Source organism: Ostrea edulis, chromosome 9 (assembly GCF_947568905.1).
Source record: "Ostrea edulis chromosome 9, xbOstEdul1.1, whole genome shotgun sequence".
NCBI lineage: Eukaryota > Metazoa > Mollusca > Bivalvia > Ostreida > Ostreidae > Ostrea > Ostrea edulis.
In genome coordinates, this window is record NC_079172.1 from 72,091,417 (window position 1) to 72,109,644 (window position 18,228).

An 18,228-nucleotide genomic window follows, 5' to 3' on the forward strand; every position below is an offset into this window, starting at 1 on the left:
TTTCTTATTTTAACGGTAGATTATTCGGAAGAGCGCACGTAGTATACATTTTGTCTAATGCAACGTATGACCCGCTAGGCTAAAGTACAGTTAAAATCCAAAGATTTCAGAGGCGGATACCTGAAGATCTTTTCGAATCTTCTACACTCCACTTACATTTAATAGATACAATTTGTTAAAATATCATGCAACATTCCCGCACTCTGAAATTCAATGTAATGGTGCAAAATTAAACACAACCAGCCCTGGTGGAGTACGAATGAGACCCACAATTGGCTTATCGGTTGTCTCATATCTGTTCAATGGTAAAACGACTCGAGTAAGCCTTAGGAATCATGGGTAAGCCTTAGGAATCATGGGTAATTTGTGGGGTTTACGTCATAAAACAGCGTGTATTACAACGCCTTGAAAGAATAGTCTCTACGAATTACGCTCATTGTGATAGACACTGCAAATACGGTTCATACCTTCACTGATGAAGTTTATGCCGAAATATCGCACTCAACTATTAAGGATGTATGCTATACCAGAGAAATTTAATATGGATGAAAAGAGGAGGATATGTCCAACAATATTTTGAAATTGAGAACTTTATTTACTTTCTTTAGTCAAAAAATGCTGTTTTAGTAGAAAGTAAACTGAAGAAAAAAAATTGAAAAACCCATGCTCGACTTGAACCCCCGATCTACAGTTCAACAGTCGACGCGCCAACCTACTCATTTAGGCAATAAAATTAGAAATGAATGAGAAATATTGCTGATATCTATATTTTCATCCATGTTTTAAAAGGAAGTCTGCCATTATGACGATGTAGAGTACGTCCTTAAACCAATCTTGTCAAAAAAAATCCGCATTTGATGGAGTAACCTGGTTTCCGAGGCCTTCCAAACGCATGCCTCGGGAATCACGCTAGTCAGATTGATGGAGCTGTGCCGACTACCTTTAAAACAACTACAGAGGGGGGAACATTGAAATAATAGGAGAATTTATTTCTTCAGTATATATATAAAAAAAAACCATACATCCAATCGAATTTTCATGAATGTAAAGCAATCACTGTAAGTAGATATAAATTGTTCTGTGATAAAAAAAAAAATATATATAGAATAAAACAATGGATAAAATTATCATATGAAATGGAATGTAATCAACCGTATTCTGTATAGCACCAAGACTAATCAAACAGACCAGAGGATAATTATAAAGGCGATCAGTGCTTCTGCTCGTAATGCTCCTGCAGCGCCATAGGAGTATTAAATTGTCGCGAACATTGTTTGCATTCAAATGTCTTGTTGGTGGGTACTGCCTCGTTGTGCATTTGCATGAAATGTTGCTTTAGGATCGTCAGGTGCCTGAAGCGTTTTCTGCACAGTAAACACAGGTAAGGGCGAGTAATGTTGGTTTTGTCTTTTCGATAGTGGACAGAAAATGTCGGAATGAGGCGATCGACAGACCCGGACTCTTTGTGCTTCAAGAACGAGAACTGTTTTCTTTGCTGTGCACGTGACATAGTTTGTCCAACTGTTCCCTGAGGTCGTTTTTTGATCTGAACTCCAAAAGGCTCGCTTTTTATCCTTACAGATTCGAACATTTGCTCTTGTGATGTATCGAGGTTTTTACTGTTGTGAGTTGATGTGGAAATACCTGCCGTCATGCCTAATGCAGCACATGATTTGTTTAGAGTTTCCATGGTAAACCGCGCGGTCTCGGGTACAGGTGTTACATTACATCCGGTCAAGTGGTTCTCTGCATGTTTTACTAGTTCTGATATGTCGGCTGTCCTGTAAAAGCACAGAGAGCAAGCATATGGTCTCTGAGCGAAATCATCGAAGTCCGATACCAGTTTGGCAAACCTTCCCGTATTTGGAGCTTGCGTCAACACGCCATCTTCCATGGGAGTTGGGTGTTTGTCATGATGGGAACAAGCAGACAGATGCTCGGGTACGCCCATACTTTTATCGTCTTTTTCGTCTACAGCCTTCACGAGAGACGTGACCTTGAACCCGCCGTTATTTGGTCTTTGAATCTCCTGCATTATCTGTCTATTGTGAATCGTGTCGCTGTGCTTTCGCAGTTGATTCAGATTCTCTGCCTCAAAACTGCAGTAGGCACATTTATGCTTTTCGACCGTTATTTCTTTTTCTGATATCTGTTGGTTATGGTCTGGGTGGTTATCTCGAATGTGGCGCTGTAAATGACCGAACGTGATAAATGGCATCCTACACACATTGCAGATGTGACAAGCGAGCTCGTGCTTCCTCACGTGACGGTCGTACGTGCTTTTGTAATTTGTCGCATACGCACAGAATGGGCATTTGTGGCGGAAGTTACCGTTACTGGCGTTGATGGTTTTCGAGGTCTGATCGGCAGATGTTGAGTTCTCCAGCTCTTGAATGGACATATCGAGGGCCAAATCGTAATCGTCTGGGTACTCAACATAATCCCCTACCTCCTCATTTCGTCCGTATATCTTGTGAACATTTTTCAGATGGTGGTCTAGAACAAGTTTCCTTCCAAAAGATTTTTCGCAGTATGGACATATATGTTTGTTTTCTTCGATGTTCAGTTTAGTCTGTTCGTCTGATTTGCTCATAACGCTGTCGCTATCCATTGCCATCATTTCGGTCGTCTCTAGGTCGGGGTCTTCGTAATTGTAGCCTCCTTGTGGCTCAGAATCGCCATCTTCTTCACATTTATTATTCTCGATATGAAAACTCTTCTCTCCGGATCCAATACGTTGTTGTTCTCCCAAGGAATCTTCACGCTCCGAGCTGTTCATGTTTCCGTTTATGTCCGATTGTTTTTCATCATTCATTTCGGGATCGCTGTGGATTTCTCCACCTGTCTGTTTCACAGACTCGACTCCTTCCAGCCCCATCACCACTTCCACGTCTTGGACACCGTGTGCGGATCTTTTGTGATGCACTAAACTCCCCGACGTCATGAAGGGCTTGTTGCACAATGTGCAGTGAAATTTAGCAATGTAATGTTTGCGGACGTGGCGTGTTAGATCCGAGCTATACATGGTTGCATACGTGCACATTTTACAAGCATGTTTTAATATTTCTTTGGGTGGCTGCTCTTCCACTAATAGCACATGCTCTTTTCGTTTGTGAAATTCTACATTTCCAATCGTTTTGAATGGCATATTACAAATATCGCAACTAAATGTAGCAATTGCATGTTTGCGTACGTGTCTGTTTAGGTCTGATTTGTAGCGGGTCCGGTAGGCACACATAGCACACTTATAGCGCTTAGGGAGGTGCGATTTCTTCCCCACTATTGCTGGTTTGTGCGGAAAAGCGGCGTTGGAATTCATTTCAATGGCGCCATGGTTTTCATACTGGTTGTCCCGTTTGGGCTGTTCCGGGGCTTTGCTCATATACGAGTATGACGAAGCATACGGCATGCTGGGAAATACCGGCATGGACACATTTTGATACGTTAGAGAGTTTGTGCTGTCTGTGAAGCCGTGAGGTCTGGTGTCGCCCTCTGGCGACACAGATAAACATTTTTCTCCGTTTGATTGGAACGCTTCCGGACTTAATGGCTCAACTTTTATCTGTGACTCCGTGTCCATCAGCGATATTTCTGTAAAGATAGTATTTAAAGTTTAAATACAAGACTAGAATACATTTTTTCTTGACAATACATGTACATTATTGACCCCCGTCCCTTGATATTTTATAAATTTGTTGTCACGAGTACACTTGCATCCGTCGGAAAGTGACAGTGGGTTTTAGTATATGTACATACGTATCATAGTTCCATGATTTAAGTTCATTGCTTTCAATTGACAACTCAAAATCGCTTTTGTTGCCACCGACCCGCGGATGGGTTCAGCCAGATAAGACGCGGACGACGAGATAGCGACTTTTTCTCTGTATATGCACTCTATTGAAATATAAAATTATAGGACCTAACAGACTCAAATTTAAATTAATATCAGATAAAGCAAGGTCATTTTAAACGTGTAAACGTAATTTCATGCAGACAGCGACGCTGCAGAGCTGTGAACAGCTAAATTACGCAGATTACAGCACATCTGTGACAGATCTCTATATAAACATACATTGACAGTTGTCCTTCATATTTTTTGTGTTTTCTCATTTTTTCTGGAAGTCGGTTGCTAGTGACAGGTGAACAAGTCTAATAATCCCACCTGAGGGCTTATCTAGCCCAAAGACCAGATGACACATTTTTATTTACCAGCGACTCCAACGAAGCAGAAATCGTTTATAAGCAGCTTATACACTTATCGGAGGTCACAGCGCACTAAAGCACTCTAAACGTCTGCTCATAATCATACACAGTACACAGGTCGACATTCCTCATGCACATAAGAATTCTACCACTCCTCCACTAGAAAGCAATGTTATAGTATATGTAAAAAGCACGTTTACACGCGCTTAAATATTCAAAACTTGGCCAAACTATACAATTTCATAATGGGCCATACTTTTACACGGCGTGATTTCTAACTAATTGCTGTAGTTTGTACGACAGACCTAGAAGCCTGCGCGGATGATTTATGGCTCGTAGACCAAGTACATATTCTTGTCAAGCGTTCCGCCTGACGTGGTTTTCTGTTTACATGTATTGAGAGTCTACAGGTATACGCGTTTAAACTCTTTACCTTGCTTAGAGTATACAGTCATCAAAATATAGACCAAATGATTAAATTTAGTTTCTTAAAACAGAGCTTCACTGGAAATAATTTCCCAACAACTAACCTGGTGTCCGATGATGGAGCTGTTTGTGAAGTTTGGCCTGTGCTGTCGTCTCGTCAAACGTTGCTCTGTTAACCACCTCCAGTGTACAAGTTTAGGCTTGGCAGACAATCAAATCGTGTTGCTTCTTTGTCAGCTGTTGATTGGCTCGACGTGGCACGCGGTTTCTTATCGTCTGTTGGTTTGAGAAGTCTACCTGTCCCTTTTCTCAGCGTGGATATAGTGGCTAATCACCTTACAGCCCAATTGATCAGGGCTTACCTTAAAACCGTCTTAGTCACACCAGAGAGGAGACAAACACAGAAATCTGAACAATAGGCGGACATGGAGAACGTTAGCTTTAAGCTAGGTTTCAGCGACGCGTTACAAGGATTGATCTTTGGTCAAACGGAAATTTAGCCGGTGTTGTGGAGGTTTGGCTTCCGTCTATACTTAACTTTGTTCGAACAAAAGTTTAACTTCCTGGATTACTACATACTTAGGCAAACATTGGCAGACACTGGAGTAAAACGTATATCTAACATTATATATATATATATATATAGTGCTTTATATATATATATATACACATACATACATACACACACACACACACATACATATATATATATATATAATTGAAAAACAACACCACTCAATTTCCAATGTGTCGAGTCTGAATATAGAAATAAGGACATGTAAAGCACTAAAAATGACCAACGGCACGAACATTATGAAATTGTCAAATTTTCGGGACGATCCACCCCTTCTCCAGGACGACAGGATATTCTATATCTATAATATTATAAATAAAATGTTGGGTTTTAATGTTGTATTTGTCATGTACTATGATTTAGCATAGCCGGACATGCTAGCTATATACGACTCGGTGGCGGATCTGAGTGGGAGGGGGGGGGGGTAACCCCCACCAAAAGTGACATTTTCAGCAAAATATATACACATGGCCATTTTGTAGTCGGAAGTCTACCTTTGATGGATAGAAAAGGTACCATTTTGCTTTCCAACCCCCCTTTGAAAATGTCTGGATCCACCCCTGAGTATTTGTTTCTTTCGACGCCAAATATTCAGTGGGAATGCACCAAACGTTTGAACAATACAAATATGAAACTATCTCAAATAATATTCCGATGATAAACTTTCGATTCATTCGAAACAATTTGAAGGCACAGAGAACATGCAACTCATTTACTAGTATCGATGCTTAGTAATCGGTTACAGTTGTTCAGAGGTTATAGATTACATGCTTAGTAATTCGTTACAGTTGTTCAGAGGTTATAGATTACATGCTTAGTAATTCGTTACAGTTGTTCAGTGGTTATAGATTACATGCTTAGTAATTCGTTACAGTTGTTCAGAGGTTATAGATTACATTCTCAGTAATTCGTTACAGTTGTTCAGAGGTTATAGATTACATTCTCAGTAATTCGTTACAGTTGTTCAGAGGTTATAGATTACATGCTCAGTAATTCGTTACAGTTGTTCAGTGGTTATAGATTACATTCTTAGTAATCGCTTACAGGTATTCAGTGGTTATAGATTACATGCTTAGTAATTCGTTACAGTTGTTCAGTGGTTAGATTACATTCTTAGTAATTCGTTACAGTTGTTCAGTGGTTATAGATTACATGCTTAGTAATTCGTTACAGTTGTTCAGAGGTTATAGATTACATTCTTAGTAATTCGTTACAGTTGTTCAGTGGTTATAGATTACATTCTTAGTAATTCGTTACAGTTGTTCAGTGGTTATAGATTACATTCTTAGTAATCGCTTACAGGTATTCAGTGGTTATAGATTACATTCTTAGTAATTCGTTACAGTTGTTCAGTGGTTATAGATTACATGCTTAGTAGTTCGTTACAGTTGTTCATTGGTGATAGATTACATTCTTAGTAATTCGTTACAGTTGTTCAGTGGTGATAGATTACATTCTTAGTAATTCGTTACAGTTGTTCAGTGGTTATAGATTACATGCTTAGTAATTCGTTACAGTTGTTCAGAGGTTATAGATTACATGCTTAGTAATTCGTTACAGTTGTTCAGTGGTTATAGATTACATTCTTAGTAATTCGTTACAGTTGTTCAGTGGTTAGATTACATTCTTAGTAATTCGTTACAGTTGTTCAGAGGTTATAGATTACATTCTTAGTAATTCGTTACAGTTGTTCAGTGGTTAGATTACATGCTTAGTAATTCGTTACAGATGTTCAGTGGTTATAGATTACATTCTAAGTAATCGGTTACAGTTGTTCAGAGGTTATAGATTACATTCTTAGTAATTCGTTACAGTTGTTCAGAGGTTATAGATTACATGCTTAGTAATTCGTTACAGTTGTTCAGTGGTTATAGATTACATGCTTAGTAATTCGTTACAGTTGTTCAGAGGTTATAGATTACATTCTCAGTAATTCGTTACAGTTGTTCAGAGGTTATAGATTACATGCTTAGTAATTCGTTACAGTTGTTCAGTGGTTATAGATTACATTCTTAGTAATTCGTTACAGTTGTTCAGTGGTTAAATTACATTCTTAGTAATTCGTTACAGTTGTTCAGAGGTTATAGATTACATGCTTAGTAATTCGTTACAGATGTTCAGTGGTTATAGATTACATTCTAAGTAATTCGTTACAGTTGTTCAGTGGTTAGATTACATTTTTAGTAATTCGTTACAGTTGTTCAGTGGTTATAGATTACATGCTTAGTAATTCGTTACAGTTGTTCAGTGGTTATAGATTACATGCTTAGTAGTTCGGTACAGTTGTTCAGAGGTTATAGATTACATTCTAAGTAATTCGTTACAGTTGTTCAGTGGTTAGATTACATTTTTAGTAATTCGTTACAGTTGTTCAGTGGTGATAGATTACATGCTTAGTAATTCGTTACAGTTGTTCAGAGGTTATAGATTACATGCTTAGTAATTCGTTACAGTTGTTCAGTGGTTATAGATTACATGCTTAGTAATTCGTTACAGTTGTTCAGTGGTTAGATTACATGCTTAGTAATTCGTTACAGTTGTTCAGTGGTTAGATTACATTCTTAGTAATTCGTTACAGTTGTTCAGTGGTTATAGATTACATTCTCAGTAATTCGTTACAGTTGTTCAGAGGTTATAGATTACATTCTCAGTAATTCGTTACAGTTGTTCAGAGGTTATAGATTACATTCTTAGTAATTCGTTACAGTTGTTCAGTGGTTATAGATTACATTCTTAGTAATTCGTTACAGTTGTTCAGTGGTTAGATTACATGCTTAGTAATTCGTTACAGTTGTTCAGTGGTTAGATTACATTCTTAGTAATTCGTTACAGTTGTTCAGAGGTTATAGATTACATTCTCAGTAATTCGTTACAGTTGTTCAGTGGTGATAGATTACATGCTTAGTAATTCGTTACAGTTGTTCAGTGGTGATAGATTACATGCTTAGTAATTCGTTACAGTTGTTCAGTGGTTAGATTACATTCTTAGTAATTCGTTACAGTTGTTCAGTGGTTATAGATTACATTCTTAGTAATTCGTTACAGTTGTTCAGTGGTTAGATTACATGCTTAGTAATTCGTTACAGTTGTTCAGTGGTTATAGATTACATTCTTAGTAATTCGTTACAGTTGTTCAGTGGTTATAGATTACATGCTTAGTAATTCGTTACAGTTGTTCAGTGGTTATAGATTACATTCTCAGTAATTCGTTACAGTTGTTCAGAGGTTATAGATTACATGCTTAGTAATTCGTTACAGTTGTTCAGTGGTTATAGATTACATGCTTAGTAATTCGTTACAGTTGTTCAGTGGTTAGATTACATTCTTAGTAATTCGTTACAGTTGTTCAGAGGTTATAGGTTACATGCTTAGTAATTCGTTACAGTTGTTCAATGGTTATAGATTACATTAGCAAGCAGAATGTAAATATAAAAAAATAAATTTAATTTTTGAAAATATACGCGGGAATAAACTGCAACGCTTTACGCCGGAAACGCTTAAACGTGCTTCATAAAGCATGCTGGCGTAAAGCGTCGTTTATTAATGCATTTTTGACAATGGAATTCATTTGTTAACTGTATATTCATTGAATTGAGAAGGAGCCTAAGTGGTTTTGTTCTATCCCCATGTTGACGATAGCAATTTCTCTTTATAATAGTTTATATTCGTGAGTGTGCATGGGATAGTCCATCCGCTGTAAGGGTGCGCCGCTGCGCGCTGTGTTTCTTATTATGCGAACGCGTACGCATTGAGAAACGAATATGGCGGCCATTGTAGAAGACCTGTCATTTGAAGGTGAGGACAAATGTAAAATTTTCTTACGATATTCGCTAAATTTGTTTCTTAATCAATTGCTACGAACATAAGTACATGTTTGATGTATATATGAATTAAATTTACATCTCGACGAATTACAAAATACAGAAAAATAGGCGACAGCAACAATATTTTTCGAAAGGCTTTGTCATCTCTATATTCAGTAATTGCTCCGCCTAAATGTCAAGTGAAATTAACATAGCTCTTCTACCTCAAACTATTGAATCAATGCTATACCCTGTATGCTATATAACACACAATATATGTTACCGAGGCTATCTATTCAATTGTAGCACTGCTAGTATAGAACAGGGTTTAGTAAATTATTTAATCAATAGGCCGTATTTTCCAAACATTTATATTTGAGAAGATGGGTTTGAACAGCAGACCATCGTAGTGATCTCCCATGGTGAATCTTGAAAAAAGTTCTTCTCAAGTTTATGGTAAAAAGAACATTTTACAAAAGTTAAAGTTTTTGTAATGTAGGCTAAGTTAATTAACAATGACATGTATATAACCGTGTTGCCGTTTGACTGAGCGAAACAAGAAATGGTCATTGCATGGACTCTGACATTGGAGTGTCCCTAGTGATAATCATCAATGATTCATTTTTAAAGCTGTTCTAATGGGTCCTATGGACCCAACTTCAGAAAAACAATGGGACCCAAATAGGAAAAACAAAGAATTCTGTTCATTAATTGATGAACAATACATTTAAAAATTGAACAGCACTTTTGAGCTGCATTCTATGCGAAAGACATCGGACCTGACCGATGTGCAGTGCCTAAGGTCCAATGCGTCATTTTTTATACCGGACCGATATGTCCGATGGCTCACTGTCCGGTTTTGAGCTTTACTATTTTGACGCGGAGTCATTTAAATGTTTGTTATAAGTAAAAACTATCACACAAATCCAAATACGTAAATGAATTTGATTAAAACCGCATGGACCGTCTAAAGTATTATGCGGGAAGGATCCCTGATATAGTATTACTGGTATAATAAATAAGATTACCTTGGTTTTGCATTTTCACGTGTTTCACTTTTATACATTAGGTTTTTCGGTCTGACAAAATTTGGTTCGGTCCGGTGTGTTCATTGATTACACAGGACTGAATGTCCTGTGTTGTCAAAAAAACTTTCGCATAGACTGGATCTGTTAATGGTCAATATGAACGGATTTGGATTTGGGGCAAATTTTGTGAATCGCGTTAGTATATTCATTTACTAAATCACCGTTTGTTTACATTGCTTCTATAAATCATGAAATATTTTGTTGCATAAAACGAACTCCTAAAAACCACCTCTGTCACAGTCGTATTGTGACGTACGTCAACACATCGACATGAAATCACACACTTTGTCTTACCCTGCCTTTTATCGACATTAATTACACGGTGCACTGTATTTTAGAGCTAGGAGATCACAAGATTGAGATGATAATCCACGTAAGTTCACAATCTTAATCCGAGGTGTGACTTTGCAAGATCTTTGTAACACATGTTGTATTTTTTCAAATCATTACGCTCTCTCAATCGCGTACTCTAAACTAGTTCATAATCCATTCATAGTCAATATGAACGGATTGTGTCGAGTGCTGAAATTGGTTGGTTTATAGAGGAAAATGCGATTTGTAATATTACTAGAATTGATCAGACTCGTCAACTGTTGTGAGATCTAACTGTTCTTAGACAAAGCATAAACTCTCCTATTCTTTGCTTGTTTCCAATCACAAGTCCTTTTTCTACAAATACTTTTCTTTTCGAGTGGCACATTTTTACTCTCATCAAGATTGACATTTGATACCGTGGAATTATTGAGCTTCGGATAGTTCCTCGTTGTGTGATGAATCTTCCGTTGAACAATAATGGTGTCCTTGTTATTGTTTCGATGAACTTTTTGGTTTAGAAAATTAATTAATTTACTCTACTTAAGGTCTAGATACATCCAATCTGATTAAAACCAGATCCAGAGATCCGCTCACTTGGATCGCTACACTAGGATCTGACGTAACCCCATAATGGGTCACGTCCGCATGACCTTTCGTTAAGCCAATCAAATTGACCCTGTCGATTTATACCAATGATAATTTTTCTCCCATGAACCTTTGCGTCATTATTTACGTTAGAGATGCAAAATAAAAAAAATAAAAAAATGGCTGCACGTTTGACAGACGACTGCACACCTGTCAAAACATGCGATTTAAACAACGTCTGTATTCTCTGCGGGTTTTCTTTCATTCAAACGCTAAAAAATCCCGATGGAGTTCACAATTCAAGGAAAATGGCTGCGATTGTTTGGTTTGAAAGAAAACATATCGCAGCTAGATGCGACGTCACAATGCACCGTTTACGTCGACTGGCATTATATTCCTCGCGTTATTTAAGTAAACCATCTTGAAAACTATTCAATTCGTACCCGTTCCTATTCATACATAAATCTGAATTCACAATTAATCTAATTTGGGTATATTTCATATCGTACGTTTTGTTGTTTGAATGAACGGAATAGATTAGGCATTATTCAGGGCTTTCAAAAGTAGCCGGTAGCCGGCGGATTTCCGCCGCTGATAGTAACATTAGGTGCCGGCTACTTTAGTGACAAAAATGTATGTCCAATGAAAAAAACTTTTATAAAACTTTAAACATCTTCCAAACTTTAGTAGACTCAGAAATCGCGGCCGTATCAACTAGGATGTAAAAACGTGTTTACTTGCGCTAAATTTAGTTCAGGTAAATACTGGCACCTGATTGGTCGTCTGTTGGTGTAGAAAATAATACGTCAATTGCAATAGTCGGAAAGGTGCGAATCCACTAGGTGCGAATATGTAATTGGGACGAAACCACCCGTCACCGGATTGACCCAATTCGTGACAACACAGACGAGAAGTTCCGAAAGATAAAACGTAAAAATCAATGATGTTGACGGAATGAAGAGAACAAATACCCTGTTCAGTTTCGGCTTTAAAAAGGCCAGAAGTGAAAGTGATACGAGTATAATATCAATCAACAATTTTAAAGCGAAAACAGAATTTAATCAGGAAAGATTTCAGACTTGCTATTCTTTTTAATTTGCAAATACCCATGTACGTGGTATTAAATAAAAACGAAAGTAGAATTTTTCAGCACAAATTTGCTATGTTACCAACAAATCTGTAGCTGTTAACTTGAATTTATGGAAAAATAAAATTATAGGTCATTTAAATGTTACTTATTAATTTGTAATAAAGATTGTTTGGGTTTTATTTAAAAAAATATTGGGGTGAGCAAAACATGCAGTTTAGTTCATTTCAACAATACTTTCTGCATGTAGAAACTTTCTTACAAAACAATTCAGTCTTATAAACTTTCAGTACAAATGTAGAAATAAAAGTGAAAGTTTCTGTTCAAGCAAAGACACTTAAAAATTAATTGATACAGCATTGCAAAAAATAATTACATGTAGTTATCTTGATGCACATTATTTTTCATTTTGCATGAAAATTAGTACTTTGCAATGTTGAATTTTTTAAGTCTTTGCATGAACAGAAAATTTCACATATGAAACAATAAATTCATGGCAAAAGTAAAAATTTCAGGCAAAAAAATGACAATTTCAAAGCTGCATTTAAGTGCCAGGAAACCGCCAGAATGCAGGATTTTTCGTCATTTACCCCATAGCCGTAAGGGCACCGAGCATTGGATCGCCTTCTACTTTTTCATTTCAGCGTCCTACTTTTAAATTTGTTGAAAGCCCTGATTATTGCGAAAGTTTAAAATTTGTTATGCGAGAATTTACAACTTTACAGTGTGGAATAAACTTCGTGGGAGAGAGATTACAGCAATTTGTTTACGAATTGCCAGGAACCGCCTAAATAGCCATCATTGTCTGTATGGCGCAATCTGACTGGCTGATAGTTCTCATGAATATTCCAAGCGAAAGGTCATGCGGACGTGACCCTATATGGGGTTACGTCAGATCCTAGTGTAGCGATCTAAGTGAGCGGATCTCAGGATCTGGTTTTAATCAGATTGTAACATGCACGTTGTCATTAAACGGATGTAACATGCAAGTATTTATTGTTGTTAGAATACCAATCCCAAACTGAAAATGGTGGAAATATATGAAAGAAATTAGGTCACTCTTTTTATTTGGAATTTTATGTCTGAGTGATGAATGCGTCCTGTGGACCCATGTCAATGTGTTCTGGACAAATTTATTGCATGAAATACGCGGGACGCAAGGCAAAATGAATCACTGAATCATATTTAGTAAATAAAGTACTGAGCCTGCATGCGGAGAACAAACCGGGCTGAGTATCAAGTCTGGGCAAGAGTTTTACGGAGAACACAATGGAGCAATCAAGTGTGACCAGTGCATGAGTACTTTGGACCTTTGTTAGTCCCCTACTGACAGAGTTGAAGGAGACTTAGCTATATAGTTTCCACTCAGTCTGTCCGTCCATCTGTCACAACTTGATTTTCTTAAAATTCCTAAAAACTTAAACACGTAATTGTACTTCTCAAAATTGTACAGTTCACATGTTTAGTGACCATATTATCTATAATTTTGATAAAAGCCAAGCATGTTATCACATTTGAATTGCTGAAAGGTTGAGAATATGAAAGTGAAAGTTGGAGATGGAGATAGCTAGTTTCCAAGAATTTAAAGGAAAGCTGATGAAGGGAAACAATGAAGAGTATTTATTTACCTGATTCATTAGATAAACTGTGTAGAAAAGTACAAGAAAAGGTATTCCCAGAATCATTCAATAAACTGTGTAGAAAAGTATTGAAGCAATTGACCTTTTAATCTGTAGTTGGTAAATTTTTATTTCAATTAATTGTGGTGACCTGTGAAATTGACCTATAAAAATCACTCATCATTTCACAGATCGATAAATTCACCATCAACTCAGTTTTAAAATACAGGTATACAACCTCTTTCAGATGTTTATTAAAAGTATAATAAATTGTGTTTTGAGATAGAACTAAATACGACTGCGATTTTAAACTCTGAAGTACTTTTGACCTTAATTGTTTTAAAACATGAAGAATAACTTATTTCAGATCTGTTGATTCAGGCAAAAGCAGATTTGTTAGCTGACTCTGAAAACTTGTGGTGATTCTTTCAAATTACTCAATTTTAGCTCACTTGTGTTGAAAGCTCATGTGATATGAGCTTTTATGGTAATAAATATTTTGTTCATCATCATTTGGCATTGTTAAGAATGTAGTATATACCAAGAAACCAGTATGTGAGGTTGAGGTTAACCCTGATTTCGAGATTTTAAATTCATTTGAATCTGAACCTATAGGTTGCTCTGGCACAAGAAAGGCTATTGTATCTTGATTTCTCTACATGGCAGATAAACAATACCTCCGGGAAAGGTAGAAAACTGCGAAATAACAAATAGAAACTATTACAACATGCTCTATACAACCAATTGCCTAGCATGTGCCTAATATATAGATCAATATATCTAATAGGAATATAAAATTATGTAAATATTAAAGTCAGGTAGTGTTCAATTACTGATAATTTCACATGGTAAACATCATGTAATCAAAGAATAAACATATGTAATATACCTTGAAAAACACACATGTATATCTATACATATTATAAATATCCCACTATAACTGATCATGACAAACAATAGAAAATCTGTTCAATAATGCATGAATACTTATGCTTCATATTTCGAGTTTTAAAGGAAATTCAGATGTTTATGTAAGTGAATCTTTTTACAGTTTTAAAAAATAACACACACAAGAAAACTGATGGTGTTCCTACTATTACATAGAAATGAATAATATATTCTAGATTCAAAGATAACCCATTCCAACATTTTGACATGGGAGGGGGAGGAGCGTATATATCTATAGCTTTTAAAAAGAATTCAGTATTTGATACATATATATCTAAAGCAAAATATTGATGATATTTTTAACTTTTATCTGACATGTATTTTAAAGAAATTTAGGATGGCTCTTCACTAAAAATATTATTACCACCAATATATTTTCAGTCGACATTAATTATAAATTACAAATATTACAGTAGAAAAAAAACTTCCTGTTATAACAGTGTTTTATATCAGTGATCATGGTGATTTTCAAAATATACGAATACAATACACGTGTTCATGAAATTACAGAGTACACATCTTAAAACTAAATAATTATGATGAATGTTGAAGCTAATTGAGTAACAAGTAAAAACATACGAATATATATAGTATATAAATAACACTGTATACCTTTTCTACTGTTTATTCACAAATGAAAGTGTACATTAAAACTATTGTTCATTAAAATATAATATATATGTATAGTTTTTAACAGTCACTTGTCTTTTTTCTTTTTCCACTGTGGTGTAATCGATATGTCGGATGACAGAAACTTACGAGAGTTTTAATCCCCCCTCCCCCTAACTATTTGAATTTAGATTTTTATCCGACATCGATCTTTTGATCTCGCCCTTTAATCCTTGTTATATACAGGTTTGTAAACATCTCTAATCACTGTGATACAAGTCTTCAGCATTTTACTATAGCGTGTAAACGCTGAGACATATCACATGATATAACAGTTGAACCCGCTTTTACAGGCCCCTGGTTATGAAGACATACTTGTTAAGGAGACATGGTATCTCATGTGAGACTACAGTACTACCAGCACCGCTACTGTTTGGTGTGTATGACAGGTAGCTTGGGGTGTCGATGGCATCGCTACAAGCAGTCCACCCGGGACAGCAGAAAGGTGAGGGACAGGAGATTCAACACCCAATTTAGGCCAAAATAAAATATATATGTGTTTATCAAAACATTTCATTTGAAATCTATGAAGTTTTTGATATGCTTTCAATACAGGTCTGTATACAATGTACGTTGCAAATATTTTTCACACATTGCGACTTCGGGTAACAGATCCGTTCTCGGGTCAAACAAATTTGAAGATCAGTAGTAGTTCCAATGTAAATCGGAGAAAATGGAATGCAAAAAGCAAAAGGAAAAGAAAATCCTGGTATAAAAATTCCGGATTTTTATTTTATCTATATACATTGTATATCATCAATAAAATATTTAGGGTCAACAGCAAAAAGGTAGGAAAGGTTGGGAAACCAGAAACACACTATTTTTTTTATTTTGGCCTTACCATTCTCATAAACTGCTACATTTACAAATTTTTTAAGTGTAAGATCCAGTGTCTTTTTTCCCTTTAATTTATGAACATTAAACATGCATGTGTACATTGGTTTTTATTTTCCTAGCCATACATGTGTAGATAATTTGATGTGTTCTGATTTCAGAGGGACCTGGTCATCTTCTCTCTGCTGTCGGCGACATTTCTGTTTTGTATATTCCTGTTGTATTGTATATTTGTGATGAGAAACGACTTCAGTGATCTGAACTGGTGAGAAACACTATCTTTTCAGTATATCTTTCTTGCTTACTTGTGATGAGGATGACTTTAGTGATCAGAATAGATGAGACACCACACTATCCGTGTAGTGGTTACAGAATCGGTGGTGGTGATCCATGTTTTTAAGTCAATCTAGACTCATCTTTGCAAGCCAAGTGTCTGATTCACATACACTCATCTGCCCATTGGCAGATTTAGTCCTATTTAGATTTTGTAGCCCTTGGGACTAGTGATACTTTTAATACTCAGGTGACCGATAAGGCCTGTGGGCCTCTTGTTTTTCGGTACCAAAGTTTCTAACCTTGTGATCTTGGAGTTTTACCTACTTTTAAGAAAATCTAACCTATCAAAATATCTTCTGAACTATTTTAGGTAGGGTTTTCATATTAACCTTGGAGTTTAACCTGCAGGGATCGACACTAACGGTTGTCCGATTGCCCAAGGCAATTGAAAACCCAGTTCGAACTAGTGAAACTCAATACACACTTACGCGATGGGGCAAGTGATTATTTCAGTATAAAATGTGATTATTATAATAATTGTGTTAAGCTTAAAGTCCAACTCCGTATTACTAAATCATCAGTTTATTTTTAATACTACTACTACTAGCGAAGATCGTACTGTATCTTATCCTATCAATAAGTCGTTCTGAACAACATAAACTATTTGACGTACGACTTATCTTTTTCATGTTTGTGAGAAAATGGCAACTTCACAACTGTTTCTCTAGAGTATTTTAGCACGGTAAACGCTCAGAAAGAAGACGATAAAATTAGAGGCAATGTCAAAAATAAATCTGAATCAAAAAGAAAACGTGAAATTTAGGCAGCGTGACAATCCTAATTTTCAGATTTAATTGACAGCACTATGATATGTACCTCGTGTCAAATATTCATGCAGCGCTACACCCGCTATCACGCTGGTACTTTGTATTTCTTACCGGTAATATAATTTACAGAATTCCTGGCATCCATGTATAATTTATTGAGTTATTGAATAAAAACTGATTTGTTACACTTCTGAAACCTTTTTTAATTGAAATAATACATTAAACATTTGATTCAAATTATGCAACATGCATCAAAACTTTGCCTCATGTTACATCCCTTGTTCGTTCTTTTGCGGTGAAAAGATCTATTTTCCCCACAATGACCATTGAAATTTTCTTATTTATAACTGTCAATGACATTTTTCATCAATTTCATTCACCTACAATAGTTCAACTTGACGTATAGAATAATTCACATTAACCTCACATTAACCTCTTACACTGGGGGAAAAGGGAAAACTTGGAACAGGGAAAACTATTCTAAAGAAGAAAAAACTTAGCTATTCACCAAGCGAGAGAACGAGAGAGAGAGAGAGAGGCAGACAAGTAAAAGTTGGAGTTTAAGTGAGATAAAAACTTAATGTCTATCCCTGGACCTACTTTTATGAAGGCCTAACCTATTCAATGTCTCCTGAATTACTTTAGGTAAAGCTTGTGTATTTTGTACATAGATTTCTTAACGGTAAGTCCTTGTATTTCATACCGCGATCTTTGATCTTGTGACCTTGATCTGTTCCACAACAGCAAGGTCATGTTGAAATAAGTTTGGGTATGTCTTGGCCCTTTGGGACTAGTTGGGGCCACAATATGGGGTCAAACTTTTTCATGGAAATAGAGATTGAAAAAAAAATCTTTTAAAAATCACAGCAGTTGAACAACAGCAGGGTGACTCAGGTGATTGTTGTGGCTGTTATGATCTAGGGAAGTATATATGCATGCAGTGTTTGACTGTGTTAGAACAAACAGAACAGACT

The 18,228-nt window shown here is 36.2% G+C and overlaps 2 protein-coding genes across 3 annotated transcripts in view; one reads left to right on the forward strand and one right to left on the reverse strand.

Moving 5' to 3' along the window:
* Positions 1–964: 964 nt before the first annotated feature.
* LOC125659569 (zinc finger protein 271-like) lies at positions 965–5,152 on the reverse strand. Its single transcript, XM_048891279.2, has 2 exons — positions 4,734–5,152; positions 965–3,591 (listed from the first exon to the last, which is right to left on the reverse strand). The coding sequence occupies exon 2, from the start codon at positions 3,578–3,580 to the stop codon at positions 1,211–1,213; it is 2,370 nt and encodes a 789-aa protein (XP_048747236.2). The 5' UTR covers positions 3,581–3,591; positions 4,734–5,152; the 3' UTR covers positions 965–1,210.
* Positions 5,153–8,950: 3,798 nt separating this feature from the next.
* The window catches only part of LOC125659570 (glycerophosphodiester phosphodiesterase domain-containing protein 5-like), a 33,180-nt gene continuing 23,902 nt past the window's right edge, over positions 8,951–18,228 (forward strand). Inside the window, exons 1-3 of one of the 2 annotated variants that reach the window (XM_048891280.2) lie at positions 8,951–8,998; positions 15,611–15,762; positions 16,313–16,416. In XM_048891280.2, the coding sequence (XP_048747237.2) occupies positions 15,646–15,762; positions 16,313–16,416 (221 nt within the window). In that variant the 5' untranslated portion in view covers positions 8,951–8,998; positions 15,611–15,645. The remainder of the gene's footprint in view (positions 8,999–15,610; positions 15,763–16,312; positions 16,417–18,228) is intronic. The other variant, XM_048891282.2, reaches the window with a different exon arrangement.